General features: G+C 41.2%; 1 protein-coding gene across 1 annotated transcript in view; it reads right to left on the reverse strand.

Moving 5' to 3' along the window:
• The window catches only part of RGL1 (ral guanine nucleotide dissociation stimulator like 1), a 53,173-nt gene that overhangs the window by 33,960 nt on the left and 620 nt on the right, over nucleotides 1–18,593 (reverse strand). Inside the window, exon 2 of the mRNA XM_057379733.1 lies at nucleotides 17,714–17,824. Coding sequence (XP_057235716.1) covers nucleotides 17,714–17,824 — 111 coding nt within the window. The remainder of the gene's footprint in view (nucleotides 1–17,713; nucleotides 17,825–18,593) is intronic.

Here is an 18,593-nt window from a genome sequence, read left to right on the forward strand (position 1 = left end):
ATTTAGAGGACAGTTCAGGAAAGTACTTTTGTGACTGGTTTAAATCCTATTTTGTAAAGTATTTGGGATAAAAAGCTTTTAAAATGGGATTATAAATAAAAAATGTCCACTATTTACACTAACACCTTGATACTGAGGGCATGGAGATAGCGTGTTAAYGACACTCACTACCAACCGTGGCTCAGGATACTGACAAAACACAAAGGAAAAAATCATCTATTAATAAGATAATTAAGAAGAGACACCCCACCCACTTCCTATTTATATCACTACCCTTCACTGCTTTGGAATTATTTCTAATACAAATCCCTTTCTGTTTTAAACAAAATAGATGTCTTTAATATAATTTTAAAGTTCTGTCCTTCATATTATTCCAAAGCTCTGCTATCTCATTTCCCAGCTTAATGAGATCCAACAAACCTTTGTAGTGACATTAAAATACAACCTACTGTCTGTATTAAAAACAACTAAACAAATCAGACTAGACCAGGAAAAATTTTGATAAATTTTGTTCCATGGATCTTATGGATTTTTAAAGGCACGTAACTTGAAATATATCTGACTTAAAGGTACATCTGGAAATAYATATGAATTACATACATGACCTAAAGGTGTATTTGGAATGATGTAGGATACTGTCATTACAGGAACACTAACAGAATCTGTTGTCATCAATATGTAACTCTCTTACATTCAAATTTTCTTAAGCAAAACTTGGTTGAAAAAAAAAAATCACAATTTTCTTGCTGACTTTTCATCTTACAGTGAAAATACTCTTTTGAAAGTAACTARTTACACAATACCACCACTTTCAGAAGAAAGTCTGCACCGCTGCATTTAACCTTTAATTTTCAGTCCAGCAGATTACCCCACTCACAATGTAATGGTTTATGGGCATATTTACTCAGTGCACATAAAACGCTCTCATTCTCTCATGTGAGTGTATTCAAAACAAGGGCAGAATCTGCTTTCAAAGGTGATACAYGCACAAAATTTTCCATTAATTGCAACACTACAACTTCTCAAAGCCATCATGTTGGGAGAACRTGAAAAAGAAACAAAAGCCAAAAAAAATCCCACCAAAGCAAAACAAAACCACCCCAAATGCTGAAAAACCTAAAACTGARTTTGCCAGCAAAACACCGAACTGTTAGAAATCATTGTGAAAGTTCTGGGATTGCATGTATTTGTATTATTTTAGCAATTCTGCCTGTAAGTTTAAAAGGAAAAGGGACTTGGCAGACGAGCTCAGTAACAGGCTTTGAGAGTAAGTCCTTGTGGGCTGAGTTTCATGCTAACAGGAAACTACTCAGTCTGGATTTAATCAAGAGGCCATCTCTTCACTGACACAACCAGGCTATCCAAAGGCAAAGGAGTTTTCGTGYGTGTTTTTGCATTCTCTGCTCAGAGGAGCACTCCACTGACTGCCATGAAAAGATGCACATAAAGCTCTTGGCAATTTTTGATGGGGTGCACAGTGGCCACGGTTAKTGGTACCAATAAATGACACCAGTTTTGCACTGTTTTGTGCATCAAAAGAACAAAAAAAGCTCTCCTGTTTGTCTCGTTCAGCACCATGTCCAGTAGTCTAACAGAAASTTCAACATCTCAGGACTTCGGTAACATTTTCTTGGTTCTCTAAAATAAACAGATCTGGCGTTCTATAGTCTGATTTATGTCTTTTAAAATCTCACTTTGACTTTTCAAGTAACAGATTACAGCCTTGATAACCTGCAAGTGTAAGTGATGTGCAAGTAGCTTCCTACAAGACAGCATCTTTCAAAAGCAAAGGCAAAAAGAGATTAAACGGCAGTATATCCTTGGAAAAACCTAATTTTCTGAGGTTCTGTTTGTACTGATGCAATGCAATTCCAACATCTTTACTAACCCTTGGCAATGCTGTGCCTTCAGAGAGGGGCCCACTCTCTTTTAATGTGATCATCTTACAGTTCTACAGCATAAAAAAATACCTACATACACAGTTCTTGCTAAAACAGGAGAGCTCCATGCAGTCCAAAACACATCCAGGCTGAAAAACTTCCTCCAAACACTACCTGTAAAGCTTCAATGGGAATATAAATTAACTATAAACTCCACCATCTCAAAAATTAACGCTAGATTCTAGCAAGAGGAATCAGAGACTCAAGATAAATAGCAAAGTTAAAACTCTGATCAGTACAAAACCAGGCTGCTGCCAAAACGAAGATACACAGAACTGTGGTCATTATCTCCGAAATTTCACTGGAAACAATTGCTTTTACCCMAAAAAACCTACTGCTCTGCAGGCTTTTTCCAATGCAAATATTATCTGTTGAGATTCTGGAAGTGAGAATCATGGAATGAAATCAATCTAATTGTTTTTCATTAGGCAGACTGGAAAAAAAAWACTAAAATATCTGGGATGAATAAGAAAAGGAGATATCAAATACTCTTCAAGCTCAGTCATTTTGAACCATTACCACTCCACCAAAGATTTGTTTAATTCAGAAATTCTGCAGGTATTTTCAGAAGCATCTAGCTAACACTTAAAATGCATTTTTACCAATTTGGACAGATTTTTAAATGCTTTTCACTCTCCTTGAAACTAATAACTTTTCCAGATGGAGAGTTTTCCACTTTGTTTTTCTTAATTTACTGGACAGGCATCCTATGCTGGAATAAAAGTTTCCACTTTGTTTTTTTTAATTTACTGGACAGACATCCTATGCTAGAATAAAATTGCCTAAAGTGCAGTAATTTGTAACTTAACTCAAAGCACTCTTGTCAAGATCATCACTGTTTGTCTAAAGAGGCTTTAACCTTCTGAAAGTAGTAACMAGATGCTCCTTGAGATTTTAACCTTTGGTGGTTTTTTGGGTTTTTTTTTTTCACATTTTTTCCTTATACACAGATTCTCCAACACACATCTTTAATATATACACTCATCCTTGGGGGAAGAAAAAAAAAAATCATGGAATGATTGAGCTTGAAAAGCTCTGGAAATATTAGCATCCATAAAGTCATTCTAAGACAAGAAAAACCTAAAATATCCTTAATTTAACATGCAGACACACATCGCTGAAAAAAACAGCAAGACGGATTAAAGTTGCTTAGTTGTCTTAGTCAAGTATTTTTGTAAAGAACAATGCCAAGACTTTAACAACTGTTGTGACAAAGGGTTTCCTTGCAGCAAAGCCCCGATGGAGGGTGCGGGATTGTGCCGTGGGTGCGGGACGGCCCCACAGCAGCTGACACTCATCTGCACCCACTCCAACCCCGCCGCATGACCGCGGAACAAAAAAACCCTGTGAGAAGCAGCGATTTTGTCCTAACAATGCGATTCAGCAGCGCCTGGGCTAATCTTATCACACGGAGTCACAAGTATTTCGAATGTTTTTGGGCCAGGCCGCTCCCGCCGCCGCCGCCTCTCGCCGCCCTCAGCTCTGCGGACCCGCGCTGTGCTCCAGGCCCAGCTGCCSGCACGGAAAACAGCCTGAAAACGGGGCGAAAACGGGAAAAACGGGAATCTGCAGCGGCATTTCCAGCCCAGGAAAGCGTGGCTGGCAGTGCAAGCCTCGGGTAGCCAGCGGTGGATGTCCTGCAGACAAAGGCTTGGCTGCTTTTATCCTACAAAGCACTTGGAAATGAGCTCTCTCCCCTAACTCCCATTTCCTCATTTTGGATACTGTTAAAAGAAAACAAACAAAACAAAACAAAGAAACAAAAAGCAAAACCACACAAAACCAGAATCCTGCGTGTTGACCACAACAAACTCAGAAGCCAAAATAACTTTATGAGCTCTTTCCTAAGCTCCGACAACGAGGGGTATTCCTGGATTTCCAAAGCTCCGCCCTTTTCCTTTCCTTTCTTGCCACATAAATACCCATTCTTGGCTGCGACCCAGAATTTCCAGGACCAATTAATTCCATGATCATGACACAAAAGGCATTCTCATTTTCTCCTCAGAGCTCACAGCCTGGCTGGTATCTGAAGCGCTGGCTTCAGTCACAAAAAGCTGTGGGGCAGATTTAGAGGGGAAAAAGAGAAAAGCCTCTTACACAAATGCTTCTGCTCAGTTAGAACCCTTTCACTCGGGCACCTTRCCACTCGGGGGAAAATAAGAAACAAGAGGCATTCCATGGTGCTGAGTTGTGCATTCTCACCTGAAGTGATGCAAATTTAGACTCATTTGGGTATCGGTGAATTACGTGGGACCAGCTCTAAATKAATCAAAGCAAAAGTAAAGAAGCCTAATTTACACATGACCTCTCCCTGAACGTTTCTCTAAAGGAGTTTTATCAAGTTCATTACTAAACTGAATCTTCAAAGAGTTTAGGTTAAAATGGCATTGTGCAGTTCTCACAAATGGTGGAGCTTATCCAGCCATGGCAACAYAGAAATTCCTGCTCTGAATTTACCTACTCAGAAGCATCTGTGCAGCGAAGGAAYTTAGCCATATTATTCAGTGAGAAGCAAATCATCCAAGAGGTTCACTRTGCAGCATACAAGCTTTTTAAAGAAAAAAGAAAAATCACCTGAACAGCTCCAAATCTCTATCTCTACCTTGTATGATTTATGTACTTACCCTCTCATTGCTTCCTACCTACAAAAAGTTCCTTCTCAGCCTGCCTCTCACCTCTCTAACTAGAAGGACTTTTAACAAAACCCATACAACGCCTCTAACCCTCTCCTGTTGTCTGACTCGGTGTCATCAAGTTAACTGAACCTGAAACATCAGATTACTGAGACCCTTTTCATTTTTGTTTGTCATGTTTCGCAGCTCTGCAGTTCACCACAACCCTGCTCCCTCTGAGGCATGCCAGGGATGCATTATTTTCATAACTAGTATTATGTAATACTCCTTGTGGTGGTTTTGACTGGACACTKAAGCTGAGCAAGTTCCTAATTTAAAACTGAAAAGCCAGAAAAAGAAACAAGTAAGGCAGGTAAGACTATTAGTCATGTGCATCTTACATGGAAGATTATCTGTCATCAAACAGCATTTGCGAGAAACACTCTTATAATCCAGTAAATAAATGTGTCCTGCATTAAACATCTTCCCAAAGCCCTTCTGTATTAGAGGAGAATTATCTGTAAAACTCAGTACCCTCCTGTCTTCATGCACAGAAACACCAAAACGTCTCTCTCCAAGCAGTAAATAAATACCCAAAATAATACGCAGTTAAATGAGCAGAGCACCGGGATGAAGGCAAGAAAATGGGTTTCAGTGCCCATTTTGGCAAYACAATCAGCTGATTTGGTAAAATATTTTGACTTCTGGGGCCGAAGGAAGTGTTACACAGTATCTCTGTGAGGGAAAAACTCCATAAAGTCTCTTTGAACTTGCATAATGCAGGCAGTGATTAATTGTGAAAACTACTAACAGCTTTTCCAGGTGCGGATTACAGAGGGTCCCTTGGGAGGGAAATGAAGCTGGGGCAGCTCCCCTGTGCCCCAGAAACACTGATTATTGCTTCTGCTTACAGCCCTTATCTTCACTCCTCTTCTTCCTTTCCCACATTCTCACAGTTTCCAGTCTGCTCTGGAAATCTGGAGGTGCCAAAGCACCCAGGCACCACTGCTGGAACTATAAGGGAGAAAAGAAGGGTGCTGAGCAGAGAAAACAAGTATAAATGTGGCAGACAGCTCTAACATTTCACTTGAGTCTGAAACAGCTTTTAGTAATTCTGATTAYAGATTACAGGTGTAGGGACAGTGCACCTTGCCATCTGAGGAACACTGAGAGGTTCAAGCTCATAGAATGGSAAATTCTCTATTTATATACAATATTCCTAAGCTGCCTTCATGTCAAAAATGACAACTCTATGCCTACCCTAAGAAATGCCAGAGGAAAGCTACTATTTAAATGTTGCTTGTGAAACACTGGACAGCAAAGCCCTGTGCCATGTTTTTTTCATGAAAAATGCTAAAATATGCTGTCATTTTTTAATAAACACAAAGTGTAGCAAAAAGAAGGGATGATTGATATTACCACTAACATAGTCAGACAGATTTCATATGGTACAACAATTTTTGACTACCAACACAATACTTGTCCTGTGAAAAGTTTTTTCCTCTTTTATTTTTTTCCTCTTTCCAGAAATGTAATTTAAATTAATTGTGGGGCTCATCAYCACTTTTTGCTCAGTCAGTAGAAACAAAGAAGGTCCTGTATGAGACAGCAGGCAACAGTGCTAAACTCAAAATTGATTTAAGGATGTCACAAGTAATAATTCTGTTGCATAATAGTAGCATGAATGTACATTACATAACCGAAAATGCTTTTATTCATCCTAATTGTATTGCTGGCTCTCCTTTCACACTTGCTCAAACAGTAAAGCTTGCTCAAACAGTATACAGAAATGAAATTTATACTGAGTCAAGAAATCAGTGTAAACTGCCACAGCATCCTGCGTAAACAACAAGGCAAGAGTGATAGATTATTAATAGTATGAATATCTGAAAATTGAACCTGTAGGTGTGGGGAGATTAAATGCCTTCTGAGAGAGGAGAAAATAYTTAACAGAAGACTGACTCATATTTTAAATTAAACTGAAATGGGAACAAAATATTTTTTGTGGAGCAACAAATACCCAAGAAATGCTGTTACATGTTTTGTAATAATTACTGTGAGCAATCTCYAATGCCAAGTTTTTCTAAGCTTTTATAAAATAAATAGGTTAGTCAGTAACCACTTTCATGACCACAGCATGAAAACATACCTAAACTGCATTACAAACTTRATTTCCATGGCTGTGCTTTTTACTACCCTTTGTTTTGAATCTAAGAGGCCTCTCCAGGGTGGGGTCTGAGTARAAAAAGCAGTAATGGTAAGCGAATGTTTCCCAATATTAAGTGTTACCAGCTTGAATATTTATTTACGTGCTGAAAGAGTCCAAAGACAACTAAACACACTGCACGCCTACACAAATTACTGCATTCTCCTAAGTACAGCACCAGCCACAAGCCCTGCTCTTCTGCCCTGGCACAAATGGCCCCAAACCCGCTCAGATATTTGTGTTTTAGTTAAAAAATGCTGCGTTGCACTTGGACCGAAATCCTTAGGCAATGGACACAAATCAAAACACATCATTATGTGGAAGTATTGAATCAGAATGCAAAATAAGTRCAGCTTACAAGTAAAGGTGGGGGAAGGAGCAAAAAATACCACATAAATCAGAAGCTGTCCACGTTTGCTGCCCGTTGTTTTGACTTTTCTTCTTTTTGGAGGGAGCTGTTTTTAATTACCCACCAGGAGTTAATAGCATACCTCTGCTCTTCCCTGTCCTGTTCTGACTTTCTGACCACCTGATGTTTTCCCGAACATAGTGCCTGTTTTCACAGGAAGAATGCAAGCCTCGTGCTTTAAGTAAGTGTGCAAGAGTTCATTCACATTTTCTGTGCTCCAGGGAGCCAGGAGCCCGGAGCACAGCCAGAATCAATCCAAAGCATTCCAAGGAGGAATGCAAAGGCCTAAGATCTGCCTTCCAAGCAAAACACTTCGTTGTTACTAATGGGACACTTCCAACAGCAGCACAATGGCTGCCATCTCCAAACCAAAGACACCAGCCCTGCCCTAAAAGGTTTTTGCTCTAAGAAACACAAAATGACCTACAGGTACAGCCAGAGATTACTACAAAGGAAGCAAAYAAAAGCAGAGGCATATCTTCATAATGATTTTCTCGATATATTTGCATGGAATATTTAAACCAGGTTCCAAATGCACCTCAGGAGGATTTAGTTGATCTCTTTTGCACTGAAGACAAGAGCTAATCCAGATAGGTGTACTGGTCTGTTTGCATCCTAACACCAACACATCTCTGAAATGTTATGAACCTCATCTGACAAGTTCTATTCACAGGAATACTCTRAACAACTGAAGGAGATTCTGCACTTGATTTGAGTCAAAAGAAAAAGTCAATTTATTCAATACACACAAGCTTCTGTGAAGCATAAACTAGATTTAGGAGGGAATAAACCCCTGGATAGCTGTAAAACAATGGTCTATTTCTGCTTTAGGATTTAGAGATACTCTACAAGGAGCCACTGGGATCTGGCAGTCTAATGAGATCTACCASAAGTCTCCAGTTTGAAGCCCAAGGGCTGTGAATACAATCTCAAAGCATTCAGTCATTCCATATTGTTCAATCATTCTGAGATCTTTCAATAGAAAATGCCACTTTGTAATAAAAACATGTTGTGTTATTTGCACAAAGAGCCCATGGACTCCCCAGAAAGGAAGAAACTGCTATTGACTGGGAGAAAGGTTGAGTTTCCACAGGSAGAAAGGCAATTGTACAAAGCAGCTGAGGGGGTGGGAGGGGAAAAGAAAATAGTCCTTTAAACTGCTTTCAGACGAAAAAAGGTGGGAAGAATATAAGAGAAAAATAGACTAAATAATAGACTATAATAACAGGATTACTCCACAGAAGGATTTGAAATGCCTACACCTCATTAGTGCCACCGTGGCCCAGGAGCAGCACCGGTCACAGCCATGTGTGGGACATCCACTGAGGTGGCACAGCCAAAACTCCCTAAGGCTGCAACCAAGCAGAGCAAAACGCGAGTGAATGTCCCCATCCAAAGTGGCACAAAGCTTCACACCTGAGCTGGGGGCTTATTTTGATTGCCAAAGCTGCTGAARGAGAGCTTCACTGATGGGCAACAGATGGCTTATACAACTAAAKGGAGATAAATCTAAGAGGCCAGAAAAAAAGTCTGCTGAGTCTACCCTCAGAGGGCCCTTGGTGGCACACAGGTCAGAGAAAAGACCTGAAGGGTTAAAGGAGGCAGCACATCTTTCAGCACAACACTTGGAAGCAACAACAAAAAGCAAACAATTCTGCACAGTATAAAGAAAGGGTACTAAAGCAAGTCAAAGGAATTGTTCTTCCGCTGCATAAAGGTCTGAGGAGCCCACATGTGGAGTACCCTGCTCTGCTCACGCTGCCTCATTTTTAAAGCAGCTATTGTGAAGCTGAATGGGGTAAAGCAAAGGGCAACCCACACAATTCCTACATTTGCAGAGTCTAAAACTGCCCAGATGCAAACCTTTGCTTTAAACACACAAAAAAGAGYAAGAACTGAGCACCCAGGCTTCTCCTTGACCAGGAGGAGGTTGCAGGGCTGCTGGAAAACCAGCCCACACCAAACTCCTGCACCATGTGGCAACATGGCCCTGACATCCCTGGGCATTAAAGTCCTCAAGATTCTTTTAATAAGTGTCTGTGCTCAGTCTTATTCTGTCTCATTAGACATTTGTTGCAAACAAATTGAAAGCAGAACTTATAAATAACCACACACAATAATAGTAATTTTAAACTAAACTAGAGGTTTTTCCCCCTCTGAAAATGGCCAGATGCTATAGAGGAAGGTAAAGAAACRACACCCATAACATTCAGAATAACCAGCCTAAAGGAAAATGCTCTTCTCAGCTGCAGGGCATGTTTATTTATACCTGAATCACAAAAATTAATGTCTTGTATTTTGAATCTCATGCATTTGTTCTCATTATTTATATCAATGTCCAATCCTTTTTGAATCTTCCTGGACTTGGTTGGTCTCGATTACTTCTTCCAGTGGGAAGTCCCTTCAGGTTAATTATATGTAAAATATGTAAAATAACTAATTTCTTCACCCCCATTGCTTTCAAAACCACCCTGGAGATAAGTGTCCCTTCTCCACTCATTGTTTTAAATGCTCTTCCTACATCTCCCTATTCATTGCCAGAATCGAGTCACAATCCTGTGAGGATTTATTTATAAATTTGCACATCAATCCCAGTTGCACCAGTACATAAATTTAACAGTCCACACCTTTTTGGTGCCTCCAAATCCCTTCCCACCTGTGGATCCCCTTTCTACTTTTCCTACTTTTGAGATGAGGAAACAAGAACAAGGAATGAGTGAGGAGTTACTGTCATCTCCCTAACAGTATTTTCTAAGCTTCACTTTGCTCCCCTCTTCCCTGCTACAACTTAATATTTGAGCTTGCTTTAACGACTGCTGTTGCACGGGGGGCAAACACTTCCACAGAACTCGGGACTCTCAGAAGTCCAGGTCTTTTCCCCAGATGAATTCCATTAATTCACTTCTGGCYCTAAATTGTTTCCATGTGCTGCAGTGCATCGTTAAGCAGCTGCTCCTTGCTGCCAGTGTCACATGTGAAGAAGATATCCATACAATAACACTATGAAGCCACTAAATAAATATTACCATGCAGCTCTGACAGCTAATCCATCTCCTCCTGACGTTTTTTAATGCTTCAAACCCTTCAGCAGCCTTTTCAAAGTCACATTGTCCCAGAAACACTTGTTTCCCCTCCCTTTCTCATCTCCCCAGTGGAAGGGGCATCTCCCAAACCCAGACCACRGCAGTGAGGCTGAATTTTAATCCCTACCCAAATCCTACTTTTGTGGTGTGTTACATTACAACATCCAGCATAGTCTGGAATGCAGCCATGCTTTGAAAGTGATTTGGATAAAAGGTGCTGTAACAATGCAAGACCACTATCACTTCACKTGAATATGATTTTACTTTTCTTCCAGTCCCTAAATTGTCACCTATTGGTGGCATGCTGCTGAACTGCAGTATTCAGGTATTAGCATGAATTCAGTTTGGTACAAGTTAAAAAGATTTCCATAAACAGTAAAATAATTTCCATGCCTAAAACATGTAATTCCTCACTATGGCTTCCAAACTTTGTATATTAAAAAAAAAAAATAAAACAAAAGCCACATCCTCATACATCTCAATAAAATTCTTATTCCATAAGGTGTAAAAACTTAACACAGACTTTACAGTTGAGCCCTACATGTGAGCGTACCACCCAGGAAGAATTACAAGTCACTTCTGAAGAGCTTGTATGGCCACTGAACAGGAAAACAGAGCTTTCTGGGGTGAATAAAGGGCAAGTACTTCTGGGAGACTGCAGGAGCAAAACGTGGCACCTTCCCAGAGACAACTGGTGAGCTGCTCAACCCTTCAGGAATGAGGTTCCAATTCCCTTTAGGAACAATGTTTACAGTCTCTGATACTATCTTAATGAGGTGTTAACACTAAGACATCACACACGTTTTTCCTCTGCTTTACAAKACACTATACACTGACTGCACCAAGACAAGCAAGAGCAGGATTCACACCGAGTTAGCGTTTAGTTAACCCATCACACAAAATAACCCYTTTTTCTCCAAGGGGCTAAGCCATGAGCTGATCACTTTGTGCTTGCTTCTTCACACAACTGCACACCCTTCACAGTGCTCGCTAAAGGAAATTATATGTTTAATAAACAGCAGCAGTAAAAGATGCGAGTTCAAAGCATGCATTTACACACATATTTTTAATTAACTTTACCGAGACTAATTTTAAATCCAAACATGACTAACATGCTTGCAATGCTTCAGCCTGTTCCTTAAATGAAGACAACAAAACSCAAACGGTAAAACTAATGGTTTCTCCAGGGCTGTTCTCTGTACAGCATCTCAGTCCACTTTTGCGCTGCGTCTCCCAGCCTTTCCGATGACACATAGCCACATTCCTTGCCAACTCTTCCTTAACCCAACAAGTGACCTAGATCGAGCATTCAGAAAGAAAGTGCCAGCTCCTTTGCAGAGCAAGCAAAATTTTGGGGTTATTCCTTTCACTTACTGTTTCTCAAAAAAAGCGAGATAACATTTCGTGATGTAAGCAGAAAGACAGCTGGAATTCAGGGAGAACCTCTAGCATCCAAGCAGCATAGTTTAAAGAAACAGTCATCCTGGCTGTCACAGGAATTCCCAGGGGAAAGCAATTACAGCATGGGATGTCATTCTAATCCTGCATGTCACAGGTAAACCGAGAGCATGCCAAGGGCAAGTTTTGTCCATGAGCAGTCTGGCTGGGAGATTTCCAAAATGCAGATACACACAACCAATGCAGCAACAGAAGTCTCCAGCAGCTTTGCTCCAGAGGCTCCCCTAACTCTTGTCATTCCACTTGATAAAAGGATCATTAATTAGCAAGAGGTGTCTGCACAGCCCCAGGCAGGGAGGCTGCYCCTGTCTCTCCCTGGCTCCTGGTGGCTGTGCTGGGGTATCCCAGCTCTAACTCAGCCTCAATAACACCACGGGATTAAAGCACAGCCACCCTGTCATGCTTTGGCCACTTGGAGTGAGAGGTTTCACACTCAACTAAGAGCACAGCACTGTGCTACACCCTTCTAATTATGCATTTTGGATTCGGAACTGGGAAAGTAATGGACAGTAATCTTTCAGGCTTCCATTTTAAAACTCTTAATGGGCTCAGCTTCCATTTTTGAGTGTCTGTTGCACAYACAGCCTTTATTAACCAGCTGATGACTGCATCCAAGAATGCTGCTTAGGATATCCCTGGAGCAGAGATCTGTGCCTAAACCAGGAAGCGAGGAGAAAAATATTCCAAGAGAAGTCATTAATAAGGGCTATGATAGCATGGTACTGTTACGTTCACAACTGAATGAAGGACAGGAGGAAAGAGCCTATTCCAAACCAAAGCTGAGTGGGATGCCAAGGCTTTCTTTTGGATATTTGTGTACCTGTCCATAGTGAAATCATTCAGTTCCTCTGAATACATTACTTTGTGGGTCTCCAGCACTTGACAGGTATCTTCCCCCATGTAAAACCAATGTGAGCACACYCCATCCTTCTTCCTTCTCCAAGACAGGTCCTCAGAGATTTTGGAGGGGATGATATAGCAACTCAGTTTCTGTAGGGAGACTGTCAGCTCCTTGGAAGCTGCTTTTCTGCTATTGCCAAACAGCCAGAACTACAGCCTGGCCTGGGTCTGGGCAGCCAGGACAGGCCGAGGGAACCTGATTMAAGAGTCTGCTTTAGCCAAAAGGGACCAACACACACTCTAAATCAAGAGACAAAACAGCAAGCTGCAGCAAGGACAGTGATCAGCCCTGCCTGCTGCTTACACAGGAAGCTACACTTGATCAGACATCTGGGATCTAAGTGTAAGATGAAAAAGAAATTGCAGAGCTGGCTCTGAAGGGCAAGTGGGAGGGCAGGCACAGGCTCAGAGAAAATGCTTGAGGTTTTGCTTGTTTCTAAAAGTTGATGATTCCAGGCACCACTTAAATCTCAGCCCATACTTACGAAGTCTGTGCTGCAAAGAAAGAAATCCAGGCTACAGCTTCTTTTCTGACACACTGAGTCAGAGAGAGGGTTGTATCCCARGTCCCAGTCAGGATACAGGTTAGTTTGCCACAATTTTTGCAATGTTTTTCCAGCTGAACTCTCCAGCAGAAGCTTTCTGCTGATGTATGTGACTGTAGAGGTGTTTAGAAGCCAAACTTGTGGTCACATGCAGTTTTCAATGTGAAGCAATCACTAAACATTTATTTTTAAAACATCACAAAATTCCCAGAAAAGGTAATTATCAAATAATAGCAGTGTTAATAAAACACACAAATACTAAATGATAGATTTGCTACTTTTCAGCTTTCCCCTCTTTCAGCATTTTAAGGTGTTGAAAAGCACCCTTCAAACAGTGTTTCATTTATCATTGTGAAAGAACATGTTCTGCTATTCACCCAATCTTATAATATTAAAGACACTTTGAGACAAGCTGTATTTTAAATCCATCTCTGCCTGAACAAACCCCCGAGCCAGAAGTTCAGCTGTCACAAAAAACAAAAAGCAAAAAGTGAAAACAAAGTCTCTAAAATCTCCACTAGATGTGTAATCCATGGCTAATGTAGCCAGGCAGCCTGGCTGTAAGAGAGCAGAGTATTTATCTGTTATCTGATATTTAAGACTCAAAAGGAGTCCGTGTCACCCATCAGTAAAGCAATAAATTGATGGTGAGGATGAGCAATTATTTCAGGTGTGGAGATACAGCACTGAGGCTTGGGGAACTCTCATTCTTGGTTGCATTTCCTGTGCCCTGCCCCACTAAATRCTCCAGAGCTCTCTTGTCTTGTAGGTCTGTTCCTCACTCCTTCCCAGATGAAGGACCCTGATAGGAAAGACATTTGCAGGTTTTAGCGGCTCATTCCTCACCATTCTCTCCTCTCCCAGGGCTGGACAGCRGTGGCCATCCCTCCCGAACTCCTGGGAGGCTGAGATAAAGCACTCCCGCTGCTTAACAGGGGCTCCACAATAGTCAATTCATGGCATTTTAAAATCTTGTCCACCTGTCCTCACCACACCCATGTCTCTATTCTTCCTGCACCACTCTTCCCTCTCCTCCAWTTCCCCCATCTTTCCACTTACTCCTCCACCCGCTGCTTTTTCCTTTCTCTTTCAACTGTTTACTTCTCAGTTTACTGTTCCCCACAGATCACCGGCTGGAGTTCACCTCTCACACCGTTCACACTGTCAGCATATCACTCCTGGCCACACAAATTCAGGTGTTTAGTGGCTGCTCTTTWACAGCCACTGCTCGGCTGCTCTTAYCTGCTTCTGGCTACGCTGTGACTCCGCTCATCTCTGTTTCATTTCACAGGTACCTGGCTGTCAGTTCAAGATGAAAACCCCCACAAGAACATTTGTCTCTTACACTTTGGTGCCTCTTCTTCACGGGCAATAGCAGCATCCTCTCTGACAACCAGCCTCCCTATGGGCTGCCTTCAAATCCTCAGAGGGAAGCTGAATCCCATTTTTCAGTTTTTTTCAGTGTGATAGTTTTAAAAACACAACATTTTCTTTCTAACCACATCATTCAGATTCTTTGCTGCACTCCTAAACCTTCCCTTCCAATTACCAAATGCCTTTTTCTCTAGCCTGACATAATGCCATTTAAACCGATGCCGACTGTCCACCCCAAATACTTTTCATCCCCTCTTCTCAGTGCCATCCATTTGTACAAATCTCCACCTCTCCATCCTTCTCTCGCACAAAGATGTCAAGCCATGTATCTCAGCTTCCATGGCTTTTCGTCTCCCTCAGGATCCTGGAGACCTCTCAAAATCTATCCTGGAGACACCAAACTTAACTTTTTTTTTTTTTTTTTTTTTTTTTTTTTTTTTTTTTTTTTTTTTTTAAAAAAAAAGCATTCATGCTTTCTCTGGTTGAACCCATCGTGTTTAGGAGGGATTCTCTCTCAATAGTTCCAGAAGGTATACTTGACTTCTGAACCTTTGATACCAATCATCATCTGTGGCACCTGTGTACAGCCAATTCTCTTTAAATATCACATCTGCACATTCTTTTTAGTCAAAGCAGTGCTTTTGTGCAATATCTCTCACAATACTGAGCTTCTRCTAGGGCTTTGAATATTCCCTATACCTTAGTGTTTAAAGTCTTAAGCTTAACTAAATATTTAGTACCTAAGTAATTGGTGACAAAAGCAGTGGCTATTATTGGCATCCTTTGAAGTCTAAAATTAAATTTAAAGCTAAGAAATTCAGTGAGTATCCAAAAACTTCACACTTCTGAAAGTCAGGGAACTGCTRATGCCTGCCTAAGCCACAACCTGTTTGTCTTTAACTTTTGTCAGTTGTACAAGTTTGAAGCACAAGAAAGCCGTTTCTGTATTTCAGAAGTGTTTATGGTGCTTCAGTTGGAGTCTTATGATTGGCCTTTAAGCAATCCATTCTCTCCTAACAGGGCCAACCATTCAGTGACTCTGGAGGAATCTAAGGAAGGTTTATCAGACTTGACTTGACCTGCCCCAGCAAACCAGGAGAAGCTCAGTGCCTCACAGAAGGTCAGACTGCTAAGTGGACTTTACAGGACACAAACTGACACTGAAAAATAATTTTTAAAAAAGTAAATCCAGGCATGCATATGATCAAAAAGAGTTACTGAGTTTGTTACTGTGAAGGTTCAATACTTGCTGATGTACGAATATGTTGTTGACCTTGAGCATTAAACCTTCAGCCTGACTTAGAGCACCATCAAAAAGATTAAGACCAACATTGCTAAATCCAACACCTTGTTAATTTAGTGCTAATGAGTTTCAAAGCATAGAAAAAAAATAATAAACACTTATAAACTCCAGATTAAAAGAAGCCACTTGATGACAGTTCTAAAAGACAATTGGGCTTTTCAAAGCCAGACTGCTGGGAGCAGGGATGGCTCTTCATAAATAATGCTCTGGGTTAGAGGCTATTTATTGATTTCAGGACCACAGAAAASCCATTAATAAAACAAGATCACAAGAAGAGCTTAAAATACTTCATGTTCTGAAGAGCTTGAAGTGAAACAAACAGCCTAAATGTTTCAAAATATTTTTAAATAATGTGCATGAGATTTTTTTTTTTTTTTTTGTTCATGAAAGAGGCCAGCCTGGAAGCCGATGTCATGGATTTATGCCTAGAACAGGTGTGGATTTCTGACACACGGCCTCCTTCCCTACAGACAGGGCTTGATTTGACCTGAAAAATATACCACCAGCCACAGGAACCYGAGAGTCAGTGCCCTGACCCTGCAGTCCCTGGTTCTACTGGGATGGGCACCATCAGCTGTGGAGCTGACCTCAGGAACACACACACTCCCTTCCTTTGAGAACACGACCAAGGCCTGGCAAACTCCTGCTATTACAAGGAAYAACACAGGAAAGAAAATCTACTTTTGTAAACTATGTTTATGGGACACAGACATGTTCAAAATGATCTTCATGTCTGGGAAGATCAGACTTCTGAAGAAGAACCAGCTGGGAAAGTTGCAGGAGCTCAAATATACTTTGTAATATYTTTCCTGCTAAAAACAGGAGGCAGAAATGGGGAATCTGCCACTCAAAGGACGCAGATTTGAAATTATCTGTTCTCATTAGCACTCTGTGTACTTCTTGAAAACATGGGCAGGGGAGACTCTAAGCACTGTCTGTATGCAGGACAGAACTGGCTTATTTTTCCTGACTCTGGTTTCAGCACTGCCATATTGCTTCATATCACAMGAGCTTCACAAGAGAATGGCTGGATATAAATCTCAGAGCAGTTTTAAAAGCCTTTAAAATACCAGCATGSATACTACATCAAACCAATATTCTTATATTATTGCCTTTGACYCCAAAGAAAACATGTAAACATAACAAAATGCTGTGAAAGTTACAGGCACCTCCTGCAGATCTGGCCCCTAGTGCCATAGCTGCACTGATTCCAATGAAGTGAGGACATTTTTTTATCAGCTGGGGACTTGGCCTGACAAAGGTGGAACATTCAGCAGCATGTCAAATTAAGTGTGTGCATTTAAGTTCATTTTACTTACCATCAAAGCCTTCATGCTTTGAAAAACAGTACAGAGCAGTAATTCTTGCAGAAATGCAATTACTCATCTGGCTGAGAAAGCAATACAGAAATAAGACCAAATCCAATATTCCCTTAAGTTCAGAGGAAGTTCTGATGAATTTGAGAGACCTTCACACGTCAAAATAGCATGATTTTGTCTGAGAGACCTGAGACAGGTCCCTAACATAAGAAATGAGCCATAGTCCAGTCTGAAAGGACTGTTAAATGTTCAASTTCTCAGGCCATAAGCTAAGATTCTTATTTTTGCACCAAGAACCACATGATATATGGGCCCAACAGGTCAAATTGTTTTCAGGTCAAGAAAGGGGAAGAGTCAATACAAGGAGAGTGTTGTTTCAGATGACTCAGGCAGATTAGAGATTAGTTTAATGTTTATTCTTTTTTTTTTTTTTTTTTTTGAATAGGGAGAGCAGTCAGTGCTAGAAGTTAATATTGTAACAATTCCTGTGGGATTCAGCTCCCTGGAGAGGCTCCAAAGTCCATGAGCAGTCCTCTCCAATGCCCCCGTGCCAGCCTCACTTACCCCCAGCCACCTAGCTCCTTTGTTGGCAGCCTGCTGAATCTGCACTTTTTTMAGGGTGACATTGTAGACAGCTCCATCTTCTACCTCTTCACCCCCATCCTGAAACGTGGTCTGCCAGGAAAAGGAGAAATAAAAACTGTCAGATGGAAAGGAAGGTTTTCCCCTTTCTGCTGACCACAATCTATCCCAGGTGCTCTGCTGCTCCACGCAGAGCAGASGAGATGGGCAGCACAAAATAAACACAACAATCAAAGCAATCCAGGGTGCCCTTAGGTTGAGGGAACACTGGAGATATTCTTGGCAAGCTATCCCTTCCTGTGGTATCAAGATACCCTCACTTTCCATTTAACTGTTCTTCCTAGACTAGCACATATTTTAAATAGTTGCATRAAGTCTTTTCTAAGGCAAGAGTTTGGTTTTGATTAGCAGTCTTCTCTTTCGTCGTCGTCATCCCTCCCCTTTTTTACAGCAATTAATCTCTTTGGCCTTTCATTTAGAGAAGGATTCGCACTTTTAAAACTGTTGAATTACTTCGTCAGAAAGCCCTGAAACTTTGAAGATACAGGGCGTTGAAAACACAGCAACATCTTAATTCTCTTGAGAAGGAGGGATCTGAAGCGCTTGCGGTTTGCTTTTCCAAAAACCCATTATTTCAAGAACAAAAAAGAAAAAAACCAAGCAGCTTTACAGCGGATGGGGATATTAAAACTCGCAAATAGAAAGCCAAGGATAATAAAGAAGAGTGCAATGGGTCCCGAACTTCCAGCGAACGTGGGACTCTGCTCGAACCGGGCACGGCATCGCTGGGCACGGCTTATCCCGGCACCAGGCACAGCATCGCCCAGGAGTGGGCACAGCACCGCCAGCACCGGGCACAGCA

This window comes from Malurus melanocephalus, unplaced genomic scaffold, assembly GCF_030028575.1.
Source record: "Malurus melanocephalus ecotype Western Australia unplaced genomic scaffold, MMel_1.1 scaffold_419, whole genome shotgun sequence".
Classification (NCBI taxonomy): Eukaryota; Metazoa; Chordata; class Aves; order Passeriformes; family Maluridae; genus Malurus; species Malurus melanocephalus.